The following is a 26196-nucleotide window of genomic DNA, read 5'->3' as shown; positions in this document are numbered from 1 at the left end:
ATCCTACTTTGTACTTAACTCAAGGAAAACAAAAACAAAAACAAACTTAGACATTCTCAACTCTGTGAAGTTGCTTTTTTCCTAAATACAAATTTTCCTCCCTTTTGGATCATGTCTTGGCTCTGAATGACCACGGCTCTCGACCCTTCCATCAGGGGTTCTTTTATTCTTTTTATTACTTTTGTTTCTCCCCAAATCTGAGCTGTATGAGCCCTTTCTACTGTAACCCTAACAGTAGAGTTACCCTGAGCTCTAACATGTCCACTGAGGAATCAAATAAAAGGCAATGCAGTTCTAGAAGTCTTGCTGAATAACGCACACCTTCACTATACGTTTTCTTGAAGAGGTGGTACATGAGTTGAACCAGAATGTCTTAAAATTTCTCCTCACCTGTCCATTTCACCTATGGTTTCAGAGCAGCTACTCAGAAACCTCCCTTGTGTGTGCTCCCTGCCACAGGACTCTCACATCTCGTTCCTGACCCTTAACCCTCCCCATTCTGCACAGCTTTCTGGAAAACAGAGTCTGGTCAACCACTCCAATTATTTTTCTTGTCTGGAGAAATTTTAGAGAAAAAAAAATCCATCTTGACATATTACTAAGAAACTTTCATTTCTCAATAATCAATTTACCTGTTTAAAAATTACAGAACTGATGCTGCAACCATAAGATAGCATGAGTTATTTTAGCCTAAAGTAGAGAGTTCATAGTTTATTTTGCTTTTGTATTACTCCAGGGAAATAAAGACCAGTCCTCTATGTGCATATTGATTGACTATGTGGTTTGACTTCTGAATTAGGAAACTTGCAGATTTCCTAATAGAGGTTAAAAGAATTAACATCACATTAAGTCTAAAACTGTATTCCTGTTGTGACAAATTTTCTTAAAAGTTCCATACTGCCCCAAGGTGACACCAAGGTTTCTTCCACAGAGAGGAGCTTGAGAGAGAAAAACATCATTCAAAATAAGAAATGGCTGGCTGAGGCAACGCCAAATACAGGGCCAAAACTGGTTAACTGTTACATGTGAGATTTTCACCTTATCAAGACTTATAAGCCTAAGAAGATACTTTATGTCACTAGTAATATGCAATACTGATCATAATAACAATATGGATAAATGGCAAGTTGTACTGGTTAGCACCCCTTATAGATGGGACCACTCTAAAAAAGAGTGCAAAATCCTTATGATCATTCTACATGCTTAACGTATAAATGATGATCCAGTGGGAATAAAATGAGAAACACAGAAAAAACAGTGATCACCCATCATTTTTTTGGAAACGAACAAACACTGGTCTAAGGGAACAGATTCTAGGGGTAACAACAGAGCTCCACAGGCTTCTCCATATGAGTATTGAAGACATCAACTTTGGAAAGCATTCTGTAGTGGAGCCAAAAGGTCCATGGCCTCTTCCTCCCACCTCTCTTAGAGCTCTCTTCACTATCTGCCATGGGCAGACTATTAAGATTATATTTCTAACAGACTTGGAAAGTTTTGAGATTAAAATTCCAATTTAGTTCAGCAGATGTTTATTAAACACACTTACTATACACAAAACCTGTGGCAGGCACCACAGGGATATTAAAATAAACAAAATGCACCCTTTATCCTTCAAGAAGATTTCAATCTAGTGGATAAGATGACAAAAACTCCAAAAGAGTAAAACAGCAGAGCACAGGAAAGGCCAAAAAGAAAAAGTAGAAATAACGGGGTTCCAAGGAAGAAGAAGTGGAAGAAAATCTTAGCGGTGGAGCTCCTTGCCTGGGACAGGTACTGAATCAAGGACTTAGTCCTCAAAACTGTGCTGCTAATGCACAGTAGATGTTTTTGTTTTGCTTTTGTGCTTTACAGATGAAGAGAAAATAGCTTTTCTAGGAAGAATCAAAATTATATTTTTGGCTCCAACACTGCAACCATATCATGCTAATTCTCGGAAGACGTGGCATGGGCGGGGGTGGAGAGAAGCATGGAGATAATTCAGGAAGTGCCGTCTGTGGTAGGCAGGGCTCAGAAGCTCCAATACTGTGCCAGGCAGTGATGGGTGATGGGTATCGCGTTCCCGAAGGTGAGAGGAGCATGCAGAGGAGCAGACAGGCCAGGAAGTGCACAATGTGTTCAGAGGCAACTTGGCTGAAGGGCGAAATACATGGAAAGTTGCAGCTGCAGCTCAGGTTGGAACAATATGTTTAGAGTGAGGGGTCTGTTCTTAATTCAAATGAGAACACAAATGGAGTAGCATTATAAACATAGCTACATTTGAGAACAATTAATCTGGGAACAGCCTATGCCTAGAGCCAATGCTAACTCTACATCACTTCTGTTGAGATTGAGGGAAAACACAGTCCCAAGGGTGGAAGCCATGATAAATAGGCAGAGACCGGGTAAGAGTTCATCCAGGTGGCCATGGCCACGCTCCTGTGCTCTGGATCTGCACAGCCATAGGGAGTGGTTCAGAGGCCATTGCAACTGTCAACTCAAGAACCAAAGGGGGCCCTGAAATCTATGTCAGTATTGGGTCATCCAGGTGAACCAGGAAATGCTTAAATCAAAATTTTTTGGGAAAAGATTTTTCATTCAGTGTTTAAGATTGGAAACTACAAGATTTTTGCTTGCAGCTGATGAGTGGAAAGAGAAAAAAAATCATTTGATTGGCTAGTTAAAATGCTGTGACTCAGTCGAATTACTCAGTGACATACCAGTTACTCTGTGTGGGCTTAGGAGTTCTGGAGCAAAATAGCTCTAAACAACATGCATCTACCGTTTAGTAGAATTCCCATTCCAAGTTTTGTTTTCATCGCTCCAATCATTGAGTTCTCAATCTGTACACCCTCCCCTCCTTTTAAAAGCCTTTCCTCATTTCTTCAGTATTCTTTTTCTGATGGGTTCCCTTTTTTTCTGAATTGCTAGATGATGCAAGGTTTGAGGATTCCAAAGATGCTGCCCTCACTGAGGTCTGTGCAGGAGAAGGATTACTAAATAAGAAGTTGCTAATCAATCTCCATGGCAAGGAATGGGTCAAGTACTGTCCCCAACAATGTCCAAAAGTCTCTGCTGGAAGAAAGTACCAAGGATGCAGTCAGTCTTTCTGCCAGCAACAGTGCCACTGAAGCACTTGGGGCAAGTTCCAAATCCAGTAATTTCTTTTTATAATCTTATTTGGTAAATTCTTTCCTGGGAAATGTGGTTGCTAATGAAAAATTACTGTAAATGTTGCCAACATCTGTGCAGCAAACTGCCTTGCTCCTTCTATAGGAGCATCAGAAGGGAGCTGATTTGTAAAGGAAGAATGATCAGGAAGACAGGATTGAATTCTCGCAACTGTGCTTCTTTCTCTTGCAGAAGCGTCCCTCTTAACTTCCATTTCTGCTTGTTTAGCTAGCAGGGAAGCAGCTTTAGCAGCGTCTACTTCTTCCTTTGTCTTTGCAAAACAAGCAGTGCTCTCAGCATGATCCAATGCAATCTGCTATTTTATACAGTATTGAGCTGCTCCATCTGCTTTTTCTCTTCTCTCCTTTCGTCAAGTTTTTTGGTCAGTCTTCCCACTCTGACAGGGAGGTCCTCGCAGGTGCCGGATCTGAACATGCACTTGGCTCCTGAGATGGAGTGGCATGGCCTGATCTTCCTCCTGTTGCAGAATCTGACTTTGTAACAGAAGCGAGTGGTGTCTCACAAAGCTCTACATTTCTGGACTGAGGGTTTTCCAAATTGTTGTTAGGTTCAAATGAGGTGGATGGAGAAGAGACTGAACTTTCCGGCTGGCTGCCATTTGCCACTGATGTTTCACCTCTTAATGAGTGCATCTGCCAGACTTTGTGAATTCTGGTAACAAGTTCATCTGCAGAAACATTTCCTGCTATTATTTCCAAGGGAAGTTCACAGTCTGCGATAAAGAAACTCGATGGAACACACGCACTCCAGGACAGATTGGTGAAAATTGTAGGCAGGCTTCATTTTTGGTGTTGATTTAATAGCAACAAAATGTTTGAAGATGTTTCTGTGACTCTCTCATCTTCCCCAATTGCAGCCATCTGTGCAGACTAATCATCACTTGCCATGAACACCATGAAGACTCCGTGCTCCTCTTGGTCGATGCGATGGTGGCCAGTATGGCACCCTGGAACCACAGCACTCTCCAGGGGGGCCTAGGTGCTCACTCGATGTGTTGTCGCTGTGGTCCTGCAGCACTAGCTAGACCCCACCCCTCACACCCCCAAAGTGCAAACCCATCAGCAGTCTCTTGGGACGCCCAAATGTGGGTGAGGAGTGCATTGTCACGTGATGCCACACCTCGCAGGCTGCACTGAGCCCCACCAAATGTTTTAAAAGACTTACAGCAAACACAGATTTTAAGTTTCTCATACAGAATATTTCAACTTGAGGCTGTGTCTGCAGGTCCCAGTTGAAAACCACAGGTATAAAAGTGGTTCTCAAATGAGATGTGGGACCATTTCCTTAATGTGTTATTTGTAAGTTGGGATGGGCGAAGCAGAGGATTTTTGATCATCAAAATGGGTGATTTGGAGGGAGGGGGTACTGTCATTTAAAGGGCAGTGGCCAGGGACACTAAATCTCTGGGGTAATCTTGACAATTCTTTCAAGATTTCCCCATTAGTGCCCCATTAGACTCTCAGCTTCATAAGGGAGTGACCAGCTCTGTCGCCTACTTGAGCACGGAGGGCAGAGCAAAGCCTGGTTAGGTAAGAGTGAGGGCAGAAAAGATGCAGGAAGACCAATTTGGAGGTTATTTTAGAAGCAAAGGTAAAACGTCTAAATGAGGTGGTCGCCGGGCATTTTGCAGAGGTATAATGCCCACACATTGGCTACTGTCAGGGAGAGAAGTGAGCAGGTGCCGGGCAGAGGACAGAGGAAAACTCAAGTTCAACTTGAAGTTTCTAAGCTTGGAGGAGAGGGTGGTGCCATTAACAGAAACATGATAGCGATAAATTACCTTGGAAAGAGACTCTGAAGTATAATATGAACCAGGTAGCTAAATTTATGTAGTATAAGAGTACTAGCTTCTCCAAAAAGACTAAAAACAAGGAAAATCCACTGTCCTACTACTTTTGGGCCATACTCCACATAGATAAGTGGTCAAACATCATTGTTTAAACTTCTAAGAAGTTAAATTTTTCTTTCCTGTACAAACTGTACGTAACTCAGGAGAATTACTCAAACTACCTAATTGAGCAGTTCCAGAATCAGTAGCTTAAGAGTTTTTGTCAAGATCTAAGCTAACATCTCCCCCTGGTGGTCACAAGGATGGACAATCACTGTTTTGGACTTGGGCTTTTGTCTTACTGAATCTCTCATTGGGCTCCTTATTCCACCCCCTTAACTTTCTCTCTAGATCTGCTCTAGTGTTTTATAATACTATCAACTGTACTATCTAGTAGTATTTAAGGAACACAAAATGAAAAATACTAAACTAAGATTGGTACCAACGGCCATGATCCACTGTGGTCTCAGGATTCCTTTGGTTTAACAATCAGGAAAAGGGGGTTTGGGGCCCAATTGCCAAACTTGGGGTCCATAAGTCCAGATTCAGCTTCTTTACCAGTAACATAAAAGAACTGGACTGGATGACTAGTAAAGTTGTTTCCAACTTTTCTACGTTTTGCTGTCTCCAAAAATAGCCCAAAGAAAAGTACAGGGAAGGTATGTTTTCAACACGTTTTTAGCCTATCAAATAACCTTTGCTTATGACAAAGTCAGTCAGCAGTTGCCATAGGATGATTGTTTTTAGACTCCATGTATCCCTAAAAGGAATAGTGTGAAGAAGGAACTCTAATATTAGAAAGACTCTTAAGACAAAATAAACTAGCTTTCAAGAAAATGAGCATAAATATATGGATTTCTTCAGTGAATAACAGTCCTTTACTTGTGAGATCTGCCAAACATACATTTCTGCATTGAAAAAGGTTTAGAAAACCTCTTACCGTTCCACATACGTCTCGTCCAGATTGTTGAAGCCTATTGTTGGGCTTTTGAGTTGATTGTGCACAGACACGAGATCGTTGCCGTCCAAGGCCTGGTTTAGTAAGGCTACAGCAGACAGCATTTCCACTGCAATCAAGAGCTCCTCATGTGCCAAGTAGTTCTGTTGGGAAACATATGGCAGTGAGTTCACACACCTCATGGATATGATGGGAGTTCAGAATGCACGTTTCAGAGAAAGATGAAAAGTTAAAGATTTTGAGAACCCAGGAGAACAAGGGCTTATTAGTTACCTAGTTTTCACTGGCTTTCAAGAACAGGTACATGGCTTCTGGGATTTTTAGATGACTCTGGGGTCTAAGTTAATTACAACCAACATTTATGATTCCACAAACATCAGCAGTCCCATAGCTGATTCCTACTCCCAGCTCTTCTGGCTGCTCATAGGCTCAGCCTTACCAAATAAGCCCAGGATTAGATAACATTGTCTGAGTATGAAGTAAGATTTTAGCATAACTAATCATTTTCCATTTGAATTAAGGCTATGGAAAAGAGGAAAGAATTTCAGCTAAAAGTTATAGCCCCAGAAGAGTAAATAAAAATCTTTAAGCCAAGAGTACTAATTCTAGTTTCAAAAAAGTTAGTCACATTTTTATAATTGGGTAGAAATTTTTTAATATACTATAAGGTTTAGATATTTGAAGAAATGTGAGGTAAATCTTTTGATAAAGCAAGTAAGAACTTCCAGAATTATGTGACTTATAAATCTGAATTATTTTAAAAATGTATCTTAGATTTCAGAACATCTTTTCCCTTTCATGTTCTCTTCTATCTAACCATTTTATGTTGACTTTATCTAATTTTCAAGAGGTTATTTCTTCCATATGTTGAAGGAACACTAAGGGAACATTAAAATAAATTAATAAAAAAAAAGCTGATACATATCTTTAGACCTAGGATATTTATTATATGTATTTAATATATAACATAATATTTATATTGAAATACATTATAGATTTCTGGACCTTCAAATAAGTTTTGCAGCAAAATGATTTTAGAGTAACAAAGCATCACTTTCCCTTCCAAAGCAAATGGAAAGAAGGGATTATTATAGGGAACATGTAAATAACTTTTATCCAAATATTTCATATTAAATTAACCAGAAGTTTAACACATAGGGAAAGCATAAAATTACAAGTAAAGAGAAGAATGAAATCACTTGAGGTTCACCCCTTTTACCCCCTTCAGTGAGCTGTCCACAGATAACTAATGTGATGCGCAACAGAAAACGATAAGGAAAAGTAAAGAAGAAAGAGGTTGGGACAACCACCAGTGGGCGGGTGACCAGCTGGGGATGAATGACTGTGGTAGTCTTAGTAGCCTTGGGCTTCAAAGCTAGAGAAATGGGAGGACATATTGAAGGGCAATCTAAATGCAGTGTAAGGAAATAACAGGTTTTTCTTTTATTGCAAGATAGCATCTTTCTATTTAGAAAACATAGAAGTCTTGATAAGCAAGAATAAGAAAACAAGTCCTACCACCCTAGCCCTTTAGGATATATCCTTTCTAATTCATGCAGATATTTAGAGAGGCATTTTTAAACTGACTTGTTATTTTCTAATTGCAAAAAAACAACATGATGCTATATATTTTAATCTCATTTTTTCCACTTAACATTAGTGTGAGCAATCTGTTATTAGTTAAACATGTGATTTGTTTCCTGCTTCTTAGTATTAGAGACAATGCTGGGAAACAACCTCGTGGCTACAACTTACTGATTCACATTTTTTTCCTAGGAATATAATTGTCAGGAAGATGGGGAACAGCCTTCGATACACATCACTCAGCTCGTCCTCCAGAAAGGCTGTACCATACATGCTCCCATCAGCTGTGCAGGAGATACCTGCTGCCCGAAATTGGTACCTACACCAGGTTAGACCTCGCAAGTCTACCAATCTGATTTCTAAAAATGATTGTATCTTGTTTTAATTTACATTTATTTACTTCTTATTGAGTCTGAACATTTTTGTGTATGTGTGCCATTATGAATATTAGATATTTCTGGAATTGCCTTTTTATGCTTTTGGCCTCTCTCACCCTAATTTTTTTGGTGGATCAGTGCTGTTCCTATTTTTTTTAATATCCAATGTCCTTCTATTTTTCCTTAGAACTTTAATTAAAAAAAATTTTTTTTAACATTTAACCATTTATATTGGAAATTTATGTTGCTATGTGTAGTGAGGTAATGTCTTCTTTCCCAAATGGTGAAATACTAGTTAAGAGTTTCATTTCTTTCCCCACCTTTCTTAAATACTAGCTCTCTCACATATTAAATTCTTGGCTCTATTCCAGTGCTTTTCACTTTATTCCATTGTTTGGCTTAATTTGTAGTGCACATGCTCTTAATTATTCTAACCTTGTGTAAATATTACTGTTTAATACTATTAGCATATTAAGGAGCTTACGTTTACAAAAATCAAAGCCATGGCACTAATGTTCTTGGTGACATAATCTAGAAATGCTGATTTAGAGTTTATTTTTCTATCTCAGAAAACATATTTTTAAAAAAATTCAGTATAATTTAAAAATTATCCAAAAAGTTTAAAAATGTCACATAGAGAAGAAGAACCACTGTCTTCAATGCGTATTCATGTAGAGTCCTGTCTACATTTCCAAACTATGCTCTTAGATTCTTTATGTAGATCAAAAGTAGGAATTGAAGAGGAAGGCAGCCATGGAATTGACATAGGGAGGCCAATAAGACTGGGGATTGGCACAAGTTAAAGATGCTACACCCCCCTTCACCTCCTAAACAGCCTTCCTCGTGGCTTGGACTCATAATTAACATCTCCACAACCACAGTCTCCTCTGACTTACCATGGCATTCTGTTTCTGGAGGTTGAAAAGTTCGTTCTGATACATCGCAGCAGCGAAGGGATAAACGGCAGGCAGCTGGGCCTCTGGTCTCTTCAGTGCAAGCAGCGTATTCTCAGGGTCACCTTCCCGAATGACAGCATTGATGTGGTCCACTGCAGCCAGCCCTGGGGGTGAGCAGGGGAGTCACGTTATGTCAGAAGGCCCACTTTTCCCACTGTGGCCTGACCCAGCCAGCCCAGCCATCCAAGGATCAGGACTTATGGAGCCACTGTCCATAAACTCTGAAAAACTGCAGTCAGAGGGCAGGCAAAGCCTTGGAAATGGTAGCTGAGTAATTGGAAGTCAGTGCAATCCTTGGAGGTAGTCCTTAAAGAACTCAGCATTCACGGAGCTGGAGTTATGAGGTCTTTCCTGCCTAGTCTGATTTCCTTACAAATTCTTCGAGGACCAGCTCTGGTTGTCCCTCTTCTATGAAGCCTTACACGGTTCCAGTTCCCAAGGATTTCACACCTTGGGAATCCACACAGTACTGGGAGCCAAGCCACAGAGATCCTGCAGGCATTGCTCTATAATGATCCTTGTGTGCTAGCACTGCCTCCTCAAGAAGACTGAACTATGGGAACCTTGCCCTCCTGCTGTGTCCACGCTTTGAGTCAGGACCATGGAAAACCCACAGGAGGCACTCAGACACACTGCAGCTTGAGAAGGATGGTATTAGTTGCCAGGACACTCTCTCTCAATTCCGTGTTCTAGAATTGTGATTCTTAAGAAAAAATAATTCTGGTATATTTAAAAAAATATTACTGCTAAAATTCATATGATTGAATAAGTCTGTGCCAGTATCAGTTAACCTAAAAAAAAAAAAAAAAACCCAATCACAGAAATGCCTTGGTTGACATGATCTGACCCAATCATAAGCTCTGTGATGTCTCTACCAGCTGCAATGTTCCAATTACAAAGACCTGAATTTCAGTGACCAAACTGAAAGTGCTTAAAACAGATGAGTGATGAACTCTGCCACCAGGCAACAGTAAATCAGACAGATCCAGCAGGACCTTGTTTTGCAAAGAAGGCCTCAGGGCAGTAGAAATAACACAGACCCAAAGATTCCTAGAGCTTTCCTGTGTCTCCTTGATACATGACTATACTGCAGCTAAGGTTATTCTAACTCTTTTTAACAGATGACAGTTTTTCTTCTCTTGCTACATTTGCAAGGAGCTACCCTCAATAACCTCTCTACTAACAGACATCATTCAATAGCAGAAAATACAAATAATGCAGTCTTTCATGCCACACTCCCAGACAACATACACTTACTTATTCTAAAGGATCCTAAGAACCCAAACACATTTTTCTATTCTCAGAATTAATATGACAAATGAAAGAATTCCAGAAAGGAAGGTTAGTAGTTGGTTGTAGTGTTTGCTATTCCATTAAAGTTATGAGACCTTTTCTGCTGTATCTCTGATTACTTTGAAAGGGACCCTGCTTCATCTTTGAAAACTCTGTTATATGGGTTTATACAACTGAAGGTAAAATATTATCAGAAAAATCACACCTTTAAAGCACTCTTAATGCACCGGTTCTTCTAAAAAATAAAAATAAAGTAAGCTTAATGACTCTTTTATACTGTGCATTTAACAAAATTTCTAGCCCTGAGATTAGCAGAATAGGTCATGTAATGAATGTACCAAACCCAAAAGTTAAATAATTGTAGTTCAATCAAAGCTAAAGGCTCTGATGACAGAGTCGGTGACATTACCATCAAAGTTATCACTTATGCCATAACTATGGCTGCTATGAATGTAGACACCTTAACATTTTACTATAATAACCTTCATGGTTGGGGAAAAGTTTGTTAAGTGGCTATACATACATATTTAAAGCATGCAATTGTCTCATCGTCACGTCCCTGACTAAAATGTGCTTCTGAGGGCTTTTTTTCAAGACTAGTTCTATCCAACTATAAATTTTCAGGTGTGGAAAGATCAAAAACTTCAGAATAATGATGTTCTACACCTTTAAAACCATCAAATATTGCAATGTCTTTCTAATTTCAGCTGGTTACGCATCAGTACAAATCACCTCATGCCTTTTACTTAAAAAATGGGGGGGAAAGTATAGCTAATTTGGCATTCAATTTGTCATGGAGTAAAATATTAAAACATTTACATAAGGCATTTTAGTTAACATGAAAAAGAAATCTGTTTTAGTGGCTATACACATTTCATAATAAAGGATGGCAAAAAGCTATGGAACTATTTCCTCACTAAGCTTATGGACTTCAGATGTCTTACTGGCAATATTAATTTCTTCCTGTAATTCATTTCTGTCAAGCCTAATGAAATTCTCAGCTTCTAAACAGAACAGAAAGAGAAACTTGAAATTATGTCCCATGTATCATCACCAACATGTTTAAAATCTAGTAAAAATAAAAGAATAGGAATATGCATAGCAAAATGTTAATCTGTTCGCTTAAAATAAGTTACCCTAGAGCTCTTAGCAGTGTAGGTGTGAGAAAGTTTCTCAAATCTACTCAGTTGTTAACACCTAGATATTTACATCAGTGTTCCTGGGCCTCCTTTATTACTGTTTGAAGCCTTTTGGATCATCTGTACCAGCAGCTTAAGAACATACTTCTGGGTTACACCTACAGGTCTGCATTGTTTTGAAGGTTTTAAGAGTGATAAAGAACATTCAAAGCTCATAGAGGATGTTACATTGAGGACAAAGTTTAGGACTGATGTGATTAGTGAATACATCAAATTTAAATTTGGCAGATTATTTACATGATTTATTAAATGGGCTAAATGGTCTTTTATGTATTTGTTTTGGGGGGATATGTATAGATTATTTAGGTTGACCTATGGGAAATAAGTGTCAAATAGAATTCCTTACTGCTTCAAGTAAAAATAAATTTTGTTAGAAAGGGGAAAGAGATAAAGAGATTAATGTATCTAAACTTGCATATGCTTATGTTAATTATTTGTTTTCTGTTGTTTATCATGATACAACTGAAGAACTGAACTGTACAACTCCATAGAGTCGCAGGACGCGGATTTAAACCTGTCACTGTGCAGTTTCATTGTCTAGACAAGTGTTATTCACTTGCACTAAAGCTGCACAAGCTGTAAGAAAACAATTTGTACAAACTGTATACTAATAACTGGGAAGTAATACAGAGTAGAGCTGTCAATAATACCTTTTACACTTCCAATCAGATGCCATCCCATAACCATGGGCAAGGAATGAGAATCTTTAAGTCATAATATTTTACTAAATAATCATCAATATTATTCCAATAAGGGATAGGCTCAAACTATGACATACACTGTACCTATGATGAAACAGGAAGGTACAGTCAAACTAACTTCAAGACACCTTGATCTACTCTCAATGGACTGTGGGCAAGGTCACCAAAAAAAATGCTCCATAGGAAACTGTCAGGTGATACACCATAATTAACAGCAACATTGACAATTTGTGGATTTTTTGGTCACATAAAGCAGTTCACAAAGGGTACAAAATGAGAGTTCTGCTGAGACTCTGGGAAGGACAATTCATATCTTACAGAAGCAGCCATTTCCTCTGCAGAAGCCATCACTTACTGTTGACTTTATTGACAGTGCCTTGGATTTCTGCTTGCGTCAGCAGTTCTTCATACGCATCTCTTTCTTCTTCAGAAATACAGTTATTCTGCAAAGCAAAGTCTTCACTGATTCCTGGGGTTAAATGTTTCCAAAGCTTGATATTTGAAAGCAAAAATGCAAGGAGTGACAAGAACTATCCACTAGCATTCATTTGAAAGCAACATAAGCATTTAAGATCACCTGCTTATGCAGGGCACTAGGGTTTGATTATGTTCAGCAAGGACGACAAAGGTGAACAGACACTGTAAGTTTCAGAAAAGGCCTAATTTTCTAATGTAAACATTACATTGGACCCCTGGATATCGCCATATTTTGAATACCAAAAACAGTTAAATATTGGCAATTTCATTTGATTCAGTCTAATAAAATCAAGAACACAAGTAATGAGTATATACATATAGTACAACAGAATAAATTATATAAAAATACATGTTCAGTTGGAAAAAAATATTTAAAAAGAGACAACGAAGGACATTCTGGAGGAACAGAGTAATGTTAATGGCAGAGCTGGGGAGCAGGAGGCAGACAGCAGGATTTGGTCACAAAGGTGGGCCAGCTCAGTGGGTCCGGCTGCGCACAGCATGAAGTGTGTGTCCAGGGCTAGCCTGAAGGGTGGAGAGGCAAGCTGGGTATCCTGGAGACTTTTTAAGGACAAGGAAAGGTCCTGTACTTAACCCAGTGGGTAGCAGGAAATCAGGGGAGGTTTCTGGTGAAATGACATCAGATGTGTAGTTAAAGACAAATTTTGCAATCTCTAGCTCTGAGAAGGGTTGGTTTGGAGAATAACAAGAAGCACAGAGACCCCTGAGGAAGGTACTGCGGGAGCCCTGAGGCCAGGTCAGGAGGAGCAGCGCTGAGGCAAGAGTGATGAGACCAGAGGCAGGTGAATGGATGGAAGAAAAGGCAACAAAATACAGGGATGGGTAGGGCAGAAGGGACAAAGAAAGAGTCTGCGACAACAAGGAAGTCCTTCCAAAGGGAAGGCAGCCAGGGGCACACATGTGAGAAGGGCGGGGTAGGAATGAACAGCCCTCTGATGTGGGGAGCAAAGGCCTGTGAACAAGATGAAGTTATCTGCGGGAGCATTAGAGGCGCCTGGTTTGGAGCTGAGAACGATTTCTTTGACAAGGGGATAAGCTTACTTGAGGAAGAACAGAGACAGGTGTCTCAACATCAAGGTCAATCCCCACATTTAGAGGGAGGAAGAAGAGACACTGATGCAGAGGAGAACCACAGCGACAAATAGGCATAGAGGGAGGGGAGCAGAGCATGTCAAGCCAGGCAGGCAGGGCGGGGCAGGCGTGCTGGAGGCTGGCTGAAGCCACCCAGTGCGAAACGGCTATAAGATAAAGTGGTCATTTTTGGTAATGGAGCTGAGGCTGACACGGCAAGAGCTTACGGAGAGGAGAGTTGACGAGGAAGTGGAGGCTGAGTGTAGACCAAGTCTTCAAACACAAGACAGGCAGGATGGGGGAGCAGGCTGCCTTGCTGAGGAGGAAAACCTCGTCCTCGAATACAAGGGTGAATATTGGGAAAATACGAGGAGAGCAGATTCAAAAACAGCCTCTCTAAACGTCATCACACTGAATTATTAACCTCTACTAATAAATCTACAGGTAGCTTGGCCAATACAAGGTCTGCTGGTGACATCTAACCAGGAAAGATTTTTAGCTGCCACTTCTACCCTTTTCAAATAAGTAGTAAGTTTGTGGAATGACCATAAAAACATTGCAACTTACAATATTCATCATAAAAGGAAACCTAATTTCCTTACATAATGCAAGGTCTTCTTTTACCCTTACATTTCACCCAAACCAGTTGTCTGTGGTTACAGAGATCACAGCGAGCTGATTTAAGAATACTACTCTTCAAACTAGCTACTTTTAACCATATTTATTACTGAGAATCTAATATCAAATACCTTCAGTCTTGCATTTTCCTCTTTCCCCTTTTTGGCTTCCCAGAGTTCCTTCTGATATTCCTGTGCAAGGTTTTCGTCCACTAAAGTTAAAACTGCATTTGGGTTTCTTAGTGTTTTAATGGTTTGCTCTGCTATTCCTTTTTCAATAGCTTCATTAATGGCTATAACAGCAGCATGCACTGAGAAGAGAAAAAACATTTTAATTAGCAAACGATAACATGGACAGTTGCGTCAACACTTAAGCAGGTTTTACTTTCTTCTTTGCTCCCAGTAAGCATATTAAAAGAGAGGCCTCAGACACATCTCAGAGCATCCCTCTGACAAACTCTCCACCTGCCTATCATGGGTCCTGTCTCAGCATCTGCTTCATAATCCCTATTCACTTATTCACCCTGCACTGAATGGCTTAAATGAATCAAGCACTATTTCAACCAGCTGGGGGCTCGAAAGGTAACACGGACACTTTCAAGGTAGCAGGTTGTTTCCAAAAGATGTCTGCAATTTAACTTGGAACACTAAAAGACAATGTAGCAATGTACCCTACCACTAAAATTCAAGGACAAAAAAAGTAGAGAAATATTTTGAAGAACAAAGATATCTCTGGAACCTCTTAATTCACATTGTACAAGGGGATGTTTAAAGTCCCAAATCAGTGCTGACCAGTGTGGCTCAACTGGTTGGAGCATCATCCCATAACTGAACGGTTGTGGGTTAAATTCCCAGTCAGGGCACATGCCTAGGTTGCGGGTTCCATCCGCAGTCAGGGTGTGTGAAGGAGGCAACCAATCGATGTTTCTCTTTCTTCCTTATCTCTCTCTTGAGAATAAAATAAACCTTCACAGTCCCAAATCAATTACTTGTTTATATTCAGATATGCTCAAATTAACCATGTCTAATATATATAATAATAGCTTTCAGAGGGATTTAAAGTATCTTCTAAATATTCTGTTTCTTGTAACCAAAATCAACAAATTAAATATAGGTCAGTCTGATGTCAGTGATGAGTTCAGAGTTTAAATAGTCTTACAGGCAGCTTCATCCACGGACAGTTCATTAGCCAGAATACCACCTATTTTGCTGAAAGACGGCATCTGTATTCCATATTTCTCGAGTTCCTTTCTCATATTACTGATTTCTTCCTCTGAAAAAGAACAACAAATTAAAGAGAGCCACAGAAATGGAGGCAGGAATGAGTGTATTCATATCAAGACATGTTTTCATCCTAGGGTTCCTTTACCATATATGAGGGACTTATTTTTCTGAGAAAAGAGAATATGAAGTATATGCCATTATTAAAAGAAAGAAAGGAAGAAAGAAAGAAAGAAGAAAGAAAGAAAGAAAGAAAGAAAGAAAGAAAGAAAGAAAGAGAAAGAGAGAAAGAAAGAAAGAAAGAAAGAAAGAAAGAAAGAAAGAAAGAAAGAAAGAAAGAAAGAAAGAAAGAAAGAAGAAGGAAGGAAGGAAGGAAGGAAGGAAGGAAGGAAGGAAGGAAGGAAGAAAGAAAGAAAGAAAGAAAGAAGAAAGAAAGAAAGGAAGGAAGAAAGAGAACAGAACAAGAAAGAAAGGCTTTATCAAGGTAGGGCCATTTCTAAACAAGAACCTTAGAAAGAGTCCAGCCTCAGTTCCTCATTTCCCAAGTGCAGGGAAAAGGCAATCTGGCTGAGGACAAAATAATGTTTCCTCCTTCGACCAATACAGAGGGGAAAAAAAGAAGTCAATAATATCACAATGAAAGAAAGTATTGGTCCATGTTCCTAGTAATTACAATGTAAAAAATTGTAAAGATAAAAAGTAGTACCTGTGAAGTCTACTTTGCCCAACAAATCCTGGATCTGGGGTGCTAATCCTAGTTTGAACAAATATAAACTGAAAAATAAAATGTAAAATTATTAGAAACTTTATTAGAAATCTCAGAGCTAGAAATTGCTTAAATCTTAAGGGCTTTTTTAGTTGGGAAAAACCTAAGAGATTACTCATTTAATCCATTCATTTTATAGATGTGGAAACTGAGTCCTGAGCTCACACAGTCCCTGATGGGACCGAGACTAGAATCCCAGTTTAAATCCCAAAGACTGGTCTTCTGTAGCACATGGCATTTCTGTAGAGCCAATTAACTTATTATCCATGTGTAGAGAGAATAAGAAACACAACTAATAAAAAACAGCAGGTAATAAATGAGATAAACATTTCCTTGGCTATATCCTTACATGATTCTTCTTTTGTTAAAAATACAGTTCAAATTATTATATTTTCCTTTTCAATATACTTCCAAGTACTATACACTTCTTGAGGAAATATTTGTTTTACATTTTCTGAATCTATATATAAAATGGCAGGACTATTGACAGATGAGGTAACGTTAAAGATTAACCATGATGTGAGCATATTACTAAGTGAAAGATGAAGAGTAAATATATAGATGTATATGTATATTTCTTTAAAAATCCCTTAGGAGGTAATGATGGCACCCACTAACCTACCCATAGACTGCAACAGGAGGTAAGGGCTGGCGTCTAAGTTCTACTGAAGGTGAAAGGATATGGTTATGTGGCATTTCCAACTTAATCACTGAGCCGTAGTTCTTGTTTCATATTTATCCTAACCTTCCCAGTCCCCAAAGTTAATTCTACAGACCAACTAAAAATTTCTGTGTTCACTTTATTATCAGTTTTGATAGGGTTATAATTTATGATATTTTAATTAGAAGTTAGACATTACAAAAACACATATATGGGAATATGAACTGAGTGAGAATGATTCCAATGGCTTTAATTATTTCAAGATTATCACTTCCCATACAGACGTGGGATGGATCTGAGTAGTTTATGAAAACATAAAATTTCATTAAAGGAGTTCAAGATCAAGCCTTCTTAATAGTATTAAAACAACTCTTAAATGTCTGACTAATCAATGAAATAGCATGCATTGTACTTAACTTTTAAAAATCATTTGTGTAAAAAAACAATCATTTAGAAAAGTAACACATGGTCAAAGTTAAAAATTAATAACAAATGGTTTTTTAAAAATTATATTGAAAATCACCACCCACAGTTCCCCTCGTCGGCAGCCGTCTGTCTCGAGAGATGATGGTGTAGCTTCTTAAGAGTCTATCTGCACCGCCGAGAATGGCTGTGCAGTCCCAGTCCGACTCGGGAGTGACACGGTATCTGTCTCCTCCCGTGTTGAATCGACATCTTGCGATGACGCTGGACTGTCCTCTCCAGTGAAGCTGAAGCTACAGAGCCTGGGCAGGGTGATATGGAGGGTCTGCTGTTGCCCATGCAGCAGACCCCCCCTCTCTTCGCAGCTGAAGGATCCAAGGGAAAGACGGAGTCAATACAGCTTGGCTTCAGGTGCGCCGCAGGAGTTGCCTGTGTTGACTACAACGTCAAACCGCCTTAGGGACTCCGGCTCCGGATTTTCTGTCGGGGTTTACTCCCTTAGCCTTTCCCCTGAAGAGGTATGCCGCAAGGCAGCGGAACCACACACAGTTAAACACTAAATAAATTTTGATATGAATCATTTTAATGTTTCTGGAAGTATTTCATAAAATCACATAGTATTCTCTAATATGCACCAATTGCTGAGCATTTTGATGGTCACTAATTCTTCCGTATGGTAGTGAACCTATTTATATATAGATACATCTTTGTGCATATGTCTTGTTACTATAAATCCCTGAAAACAAAACTGCCAGATTTAAAGGTATAAACACAATCAAAACTTTCAAAATATAGTCAAAATGATTTTTGAAAAGAGATTATGGCCCTGACTGGTGTCACTCAGTGGGTTGGGCATTGTCCTGTGGACTGAGAGGTTGCCAGCTCAATTCCCCATCAGGGCACATGCCTGGGTTGTGGGCCAGGTCCCCAGCTGGGGGTGTGAAAGAGGTAACCGATCAATGTTTCTCTGGCATGTCAATGTTTTGCTCTCTCTCTTTCTCCCTCCCTTTCCCTCTCTGTAAAAATAAGTAAATAAAAAAATATTTTTGTAAAAAGAGATTATGTTCTTTAATTATTGTGAGTAAAGGGTTAGTCAAACTCCTTTCTCTTCTGTGAGAGACTCTGACCTTGACTTAACTTTCCAGTTCTGTTCCCCTAGGTGTATTGACAATCCTATGACTAAGCCTCATTGCTTGACAGAAAAATAACCCCTGACTGATAAATTGCATCTTGATTCAAAGGAATTATAAAAACCTGATAGGCACCCTATTTTTAGGCGTTCCTGTATTCAGTGACTCTTATAACTGGCACACTCCTTGCAGGCAACTAGAAAGCCATGCTGTGGAGTGGTTACAATAGATTCTGGCTTCTGGGGGCTGAGGCTCTAAGCCAGGGAGGGTCCTGAATGCACCAATATGAGTTTCACCCAAGTTGTCACCTGGGGTACTAAAGAAAACAGCTTCCAGATGACTGAGTGGACAGCTATGTGGAGTGCCATGAAGGCTCCCATTGAAGGGCAAACAGCTGATGATGTCCTGCCAGTAGGTTGGGTTTCCTGGTTATCTCCATCCTTCTGAGCAATGGGTGACAGTCGTGGCTTATGGCAGTCGTCAGAGTCTGAATGTTTAGTTGATGGCCATGGGCTGACTCTACCACCAATACATGAGAATGTCATTTTCTTTGTTCTCGTATCACCACAGGATACTACCAATGAAAATCTTGACAATTTGATAGCCAAAAACTATTATTCGAGTCTCCATTTCCTTTTGTTCATTGTGAGGGTAAACTTTTTTTTTCATATACATATTGGCCATTTCCATTTCTTCAAAAAATTCACTAAATTTGAATATTTTAGATTGTTTTCTGGGTATTTACTTTCTTTTGGTTTCCAGCTTTTCCTTCAAAACCACAATGAAAGGACAAAGAACAAATGACATTCTAACAATATAGCAAATTTAATATTAAATTCCAACATGATATTTATATCTTATCCATAGAGGAAAAACACATTAGACTCTGAACATTATTCACTGTAAAATAGGCGTATGTATTCAGAATTCAAAGCTAGAAAGACAGGATACATTCCTTAGTTTAAATTCTAGGTCTTCAGAGATTATCAGGGATATAAAACTATTTACACAGCCTTTGAAGTCTTTGCTACCCAAAGTTCATGCTAAAGTGATTATAATTAAAACTAGTATGCCGACAATGTCAAAACCATAATATTTTATGAATCACTTCTGATCTCATTATTACATGGGAAAAATATTCCAGTTAAAAGAGAGGTTTTATCATGTGAATCAAATGAAATGTCAGCCTCCTCACTTGTTCCTTTCCAGTAACAGGAACTTAAAAAATACAACAGAATTAAACAGATAGGTATGGTAAAGCTGCAAAAAAAAATCTAAGAAAATAAAGTCAAGCCATACACATCTTAACAAATGAAAACAGATCCATAAACAATAAAAAATGTGTTATTGTATCACTTCAACTTCTTTTATAGTACCTGATTTGCATTTTCCTCTTCCCTTGTTAAAAGTAAATTAAAAAATAAACCTGAACTCATATACAAAGAAAATTATAAAAATTATTCAATGGGAGGAATTTTGAAAATGTGACAGTAAAATCTAAGTAAGGGACACCCATTAAATGTCTTTTAACACAAATTATTTCAAGTAATGTGTCTTCAAGTATTGTATTACTTATATTATTATTGTGCTAACATTTTAACATACATTAAACTTATATTCTTGTATCAAAGCCTAAGCTAATGAATACGTACTATCCTTAATATATTTCCACTTCTACTCCCCCACCTAAGTAATGTTGAAATAATCTAGAAATTTAGATGCATGCTTTTATTTTCATATTATGTACCAAAAATTTAGATAACTAAACATTTTATTATTTTTTTTTCTAATTTCATCTATGTCCAAGTTTCCTCTTTCTTACCTTTACCTTTGGTTTTGTTGTATATAAGTTCTCAATCTTTATCAAATACATAAAATGAACGAATCACTAATTGCACATATTTTAATCTTTGCATTTGTTTCTTGGGTGTAGGTTGTGTTTACTAAATCTAATGCCTTCTTCATAGTGTAGATTTCCCTCAAATATCGGGTATTTCCTGGTTTGGGCTCATCCTGGAGTTTCAGATTTACTGTCTGTCACTGTTGATTGCAGGTCCTCAAGACAAAAGCCAGCCTTAGGGAGATCGTGGGGCTGATGTCAGGGGGGTGCCCAGCATCTTGACTTCTTAGCTTGGGGCTCACTGTGTGTCCTCGGGTCATCAGCTCTCTTGGGGACTGGGATGAAGGCTCGGAGATCTAAGCCCAGCTGCTTCCAGGCTGTCCTTTCCTGCTGTTCCTTTGCTGGGAGCCAGCGGCATGACAGTGCCCAGCTCGGCTGCACCCATCAGTGATTCTGGGGCTGTGGTCTTCTCCTGTCTAGTCTCTCAGTCAATCCAATCCTATCTGTTTGCTTCCACAGGGAGTTGTTTAAATTTCTGGTCAGTGCATGGCATTCTTTCTTATTGCAAATGATTATTACATTTTTAATTACTACTTTAGTAAATTCGTATCAGTTTTGGAAAGGGAATAACACAACTGTGCTCAATGTTCTTGACAAAACTGTTTCCACATTATTTCCTTTGTTTATCCAGTCATTCACTTAGTTACTATTTATGGAATATCCACTATATAAAAAATATTTTTCTCTACCATGCTATCCCTAAAATAAAGGTATCTAGGCTCCCACCAATCATAGGTTTGTTGGTAAAAGGAACTATAACAATTTGCCAGAAAAAAAGTGTTTATTTTCTCCTGTGGTAGTAGAGGTATTAGGACTATTTCCAATTACGTATACTTTTTACTTCTCCTTTGTACACTGTAATACTAATATAAATTTCGCAATCAGCAAATATTCTGGCTTAATTAAAAGTTAACACTAGGTGGTGCTAATAAGTTGCCACTTTCAGATGGAAGAATCTTTCACTTTTAAATTTAAATCAGATTTTCTGAAGCTAGTGTGAATCAGGTGGCAATCTCACTTGCACACAGATACTTTAAACCAAAAAAAAAAAATTTTAACGTTAATGTATATATTTTATTTGGCTTCAGTTTTCAATTTTGTCCTCCGATGCTGAGGTTTAAACTATCCTTTAAAAAGATTGCTTTTTGCAGTGTAGGAGAGTTTTATACCAACTCTGTGTGGGAGGGGCTTTCAAGCAGATCGCTCGAAGGGGCATAAGCTTAATAGGAAACGCATACTTATCCACTATTCCCCTGCGGAAAAGAGTCAGCAAGAGCAGCTGGCTCCTTCCCAAGCATTTACATTCAAATGAGCCATTCATTTCCTGAAGGATGTAGGGAATTCAGTCTTACTCTTAAAAAAAAAAAGAACAAAAAACCTATCCAATGTTAAAAAACAAACAAACAAAAAACACCAAAATCTTGTAGCTCTTCAACAGCGCACTTATTACGCATCTTTAGTGCCTAACAGCCAACACAAAACCCTGTGAGCGTCCCAAAGAAAGCTGTGGAATTAACGTCACCATCCCTTCCTATGTTTAAGAAAACAGTTGGTGTGACATAACGATCTTCTTATCACATGACGAGGTACAGCGCACTTGTGTTGTTGAGGTAGTTAAAGCCTCATTGGTACAAATAAGATCAGTTTAAGTCTGGGAAGCAAGAATGTTTCTAAAAAGTACGATTAAGGTTAAGGCCCTGGCTGGTGTGGCTTGGTTGGAACGTTGTCCTGTGCACCAGAAGGTCTCTGGTTTGATTCCCCATCAGGGCAGCAACCAATCGATGCTTCTCCCTCTCTCTCTCTCCCTTCCCCTCTCTCTAAAAATCAATAAACATGTCCTTGAATGAGAATTTTAAAAAAATTACTATTAGTGTTTTTTTCTAGTACTTTTAATATATACATTAAAAGGTTCTGTAGTAATGAAATGCAAACTTAAAAGGCAAGAGCTGAATTTATTTCAGCTTTTCTGGATCACAGCACATGCAGTTCACTTTATGCTATAATATGTGAGATGAATGTTTGCTAATGAAAGCCTCGCAGCTGACTAGGTAAGAGCACAGGACTGGGATCAGAAGCCCTGCATCCTGGCCCAAAGAATGGCAATATCTAGGTGAGTGACTCACAGCAAGTCACATAACTCAAGGTTTTATCTACAAAGTGAAGGATCTGCACTAAAATAACTTCCCAAGGTCCTCCAAGGTCTCAGTTCCATGATTCTTCATTTTAAAATATCCTAAATACAACAAGATTAGAGGCCCTTGCTGAAGTTCAAGGCTGATGCTACTGTTGTTTTTATTTTCTTACTTGTAGGGAAATACTTGACTCCCTTCAGAAGCCAATGACTGACTGAATCAGTAAGAATGCGGGTTCTGGTGCCGCAGCCTGGTGTGCAGTTTCGACTCTGCCATTTACTAGCTGTGTGACCTTCGGTCGCCTCTCTGTGCTTCAGTTGCCTTGGTTATAAAGTGGGATAATAACAGTATGTACCTCATAGGTATGTTAGAAGGATTAAATGAGATTACACCTGTGAAGTACTTTGAACACTGCCAGGCATATAATTAAAAGCTCAGTAAGTGTTAGCCTTTGTTTTATTATTATTATTATCCCCTGTTAAATACACTTAATATCCTACCACAGTGGTTTGCCCAGTTTCAACACAAATAACCTTTTACTGACTCTATGTTTGAAATGGTTTTATCTACTGAACCAAATTATCTTCCCATCTTAGTCATATACATCAATGTTAACATGCAGTGTTCTATATCCAATTTCCAGTCAAAACCCAAAGAAATCCTGAGGCAGTCTTACCATTGGGAAATCAGTTAAGCCAACTGAAAAGTTAAAAATACAAATGCCAGAGGCTTCAAGTTGGAGTCAATGGTGTATGTGCTGTGCTTGGGTAGAGACATGGTTCACAGCCTCACTGCTTAGAACTTAGTAGAACAGACAGACCACCATAATGCTGATTTGCGATAGGAAGAGGACAGAGGATGGTTCAAAGTGTGAAGAGAAGTACAAGTGACTTGAAAGACATGGAAGGCGCAACTGTCCTCCTCACCTGAATCCCCAATACTGCCACCTCCAGATATCCCTCCTGAGAGCACAGGACTGCAGTTCGTCTTTTGGGTTAAGGCACTACCTCTAGTAAGCTTATTTATCAGTGCGAATATGTTTTCTGTCAGAGACTCAATCAATCTGGTCTAAAACAACCATCGGTTTCTTAATGAAAAAGGGTTCGAGGGGAAGGGGATAAAGGCCAAGGGAAGTCACGCATTAATTCCCGAGCAACTGTTCAAAGGCCACCTGGTAACCGAGGAGCCTCCTGGCCTTGTGAGAGCTCAGGTAGAGGAACCCTTGCTCACAGAGTAGGCAGGGTGCTTGGACTAGCTGACCCACCAGAAATGGGGCTGCCACAGCCATATGCGGAAATGCAAGCCCCGAATGTGTGATTTCAGTCTTGTCATTGCATTTGAAAACACGATTGCTAGGACAGTAGCTCCAAAGTCTGCAGCAGGACCAGGAATCCTTACACTGAGAGGGACACACTCATCTTTAGCTTGTTGTTGGCAGTGTAGTAGAATCTTCATGGTCCAATAAGCTTTACAACACAATCCAGAACCCTAAGCTATTAAACTAGAAGAATCATTATGAATACATGGCTTTAAAAGGATTCCTTGGAGCGTAGTTGATTCCATGTCATAAAGCAGGAATAGTCAGGATAGGACAGGAAGATCCTATTTTGACCACAAAGCAAGGCTATTTTGAGGAATATCAGGGACAGTACCGCAAAGTCAAAGGAGTTGACCAAACAGGATCAATCAGGTTCATCAAAAAGGAGATATTCATTATAAGTCCACGAGAGGTGAGATCAAAAACAACAATCAAAAGAAAATGGTATGAAGTATACAAAAAGAATTTATAATAGAGAGAGAAAATAAAACATGCATAATTATTTGTATTGATTTTAACAAGTTTTTTCTGTAACTGTCTATGTAGTACAGATACATACTTGTTTCTGTACTGTATACACTACATGTAAGCAACAAAAATGAATATCAGGAACTCTAAGTAAGCCAAATAGTCCTAGAAAACCACAGAAATGTCCCCAAATAAGGAAGGACTGAGGGGCACAGGTGGTGACAAAAATAGCCAGGTGGAAAGAGAGTCTGGCACTGATGGTCACACTCAATAGTCAAGCAGAGAAAAGATCCAGAAATACAAACTGAGATGATAAATCAGCCAAATGAACTAAATAGCATGAGGCAGAGTCCATTCTTCATCTATTCAGGAAGAAACCTCTAGAAAGCCGAGCTAATTCTAAGAAAATATTCAAAAGGCATACATTAGCTTTTAATAATGTTAACAGATCAGGCTGATGCATCTCTAGGACAGGACAATGGGTTATGTAACACTCCCAATGGAGACATGGAAGTAAATCATTTCTGGGTGATGGGGGCTGGGGTGGGAGCAAGGGCTAGATCAGAAATGAGAACGTACCTGAAAGCCATATACTGAAAAGGGGGTAAAAAAGTCTGATTGATTTCACAAGGAAAGTTCGACCTGACGCCTGGTAGCCAGGGCCTGACTCAGCTTGGAGAACTGGCACCAACTGGCTCCGACTCCCAACTGGTCAGAAACGAGGTCTGTAACCTGGGCAAGCTTTGCTTCTGGTGCCCATAAGAGCATGTGAACTCTGAGTGGGTATCGAAATATTAGAGTCCTCGGATGAGTCAAAATTAGTGAATAAATAATGAAATGAGTGAAAGTTGTGCAGTGGATCTTTTAGAATACATTTAAGTGTGGTAAGTGTGTAATCATGTATCTGGGCATTTCACCTGTGCTTGCAGGTGTAGACAGTGTTCAAACACTCAGGTTTACTAAATTTAATTGTTTTAAAAAATTCAATTTTATAACCAATGTTTAAATATCTAACAGTTTTTAATAAACAACATGCAAAAGTGTTTTTCTCCAAGTATACATAGCCTCCAGACAGTTAAAAAATCAGAAAGTATTAACTGCTTAGCAAAGCTCTCACTTGTTGAATTGGTTCCTTTTCATTGCATAGACTTTAAAACTTTCCAAATGAAGCCAACAAAAGGAAAACACACCATATCCACATTTTAAGCCCAAAGACACCCAAGGCACAAATAGTGGTTTTCACTTGGTGTTGACACAATGGGTACTTTACCTTTTCCTTTGATAGTCTTTCTGAATCTTCTAATTTTCCACAATGAGCATATTTTATTTTAAATAAGAAAAAATAATAATAAGCATTTCTTCGAAAAAAGAATGAGGGCACCCTTCACTGAGGTCTCTCTACATTAGGCAAAGATTGAGGCTTCCCTCTGTGGTTGCTGTGCTAACATTCACTGGTGTCTGGACAAGGACACCAAGCTGAACTGACAGAGGGAGCACGAGGGGCAGCAAGGAGCCTAGGGTGAGAGCTAAAGTGAAAGGTGAGGCGAGGCAGGTACAAACAGGGAGCCAGGGCAAGAACCCAGGGGATGTTAATGAGCTATTAAACCCTAATCCAAAAGACAGGGAACAGAAGACAAATTTGCAGGGCCAACAGCTAGCTTTGTAGATCAAGTCAGACTGACAGGTTGGGGCAGGAGGAAGGCAGTGACTGGGTACTGACCCATAAGCAGAACCTCTGACCTGCCTAATTCCCTGTCAGGTAATGACAACGCTCCATACCAGCAATGTTGCTATATCCGCAATCAGAATATAAAGGACATAACTGTTCATTCCTACCATCGCTTCTAATTACGCAGCGAGGGCAAAACCACTGTGTTTACTAAAGGGCTCTGCTGCCCAGGCTCCAAATGTGGCATTCTCAACC

At 39.1% G+C, this 26196-nt stretch overlaps 1 protein-coding gene and 1 pseudogene across 1 annotated transcript in view; both read right to left on the bottom strand.

Annotated features, from left to right (window-relative positions):
• The window catches only part of IQGAP2 (IQ motif containing GTPase activating protein 2), a 274610-nt gene that overhangs the window by 89172 nt on the left and 159242 nt on the right, over nt 1-26196 (bottom strand). Inside the window, exons 6-11 of the mRNA XM_090276400.1 lie at nt 16181-16248; nt 15413-15526; nt 14386-14564; nt 12423-12510; nt 8815-8978; nt 5940-6100 (exon numbers count right to left, since the gene is read on the bottom strand). Coding sequence (XP_090132526.1) covers nt 5940-6100; nt 8815-8978; nt 12423-12510; nt 14386-14564; nt 15413-15526; nt 16181-16248 — 774 coding nt within the window. The remainder of the gene's footprint in view (nt 1-5939; nt 6101-8814; nt 8979-12422; nt 12511-14385; nt 14565-15412; nt 15527-16180; nt 16249-26196) is intronic.
• LOC150008551 (UBX domain-containing protein 4 pseudogene) lies at nt 2758-5451 on the bottom strand (annotated as a pseudogene).

Source organism: Furipterus horrens, unplaced genomic scaffold (assembly GCF_987537825.1).
Source record: "Furipterus horrens unplaced genomic scaffold, mFurHor1.1.pri manual_scaffold_5, whole genome shotgun sequence".
Classification (NCBI taxonomy): domain Eukaryota; kingdom Metazoa; phylum Chordata; class Mammalia; order Chiroptera; family Furipteridae; genus Furipterus; species Furipterus horrens.
Note: the sequence above shows the minus strand (reverse complement) of the source record. Positions and strands in the feature narration are given on the sequence as shown.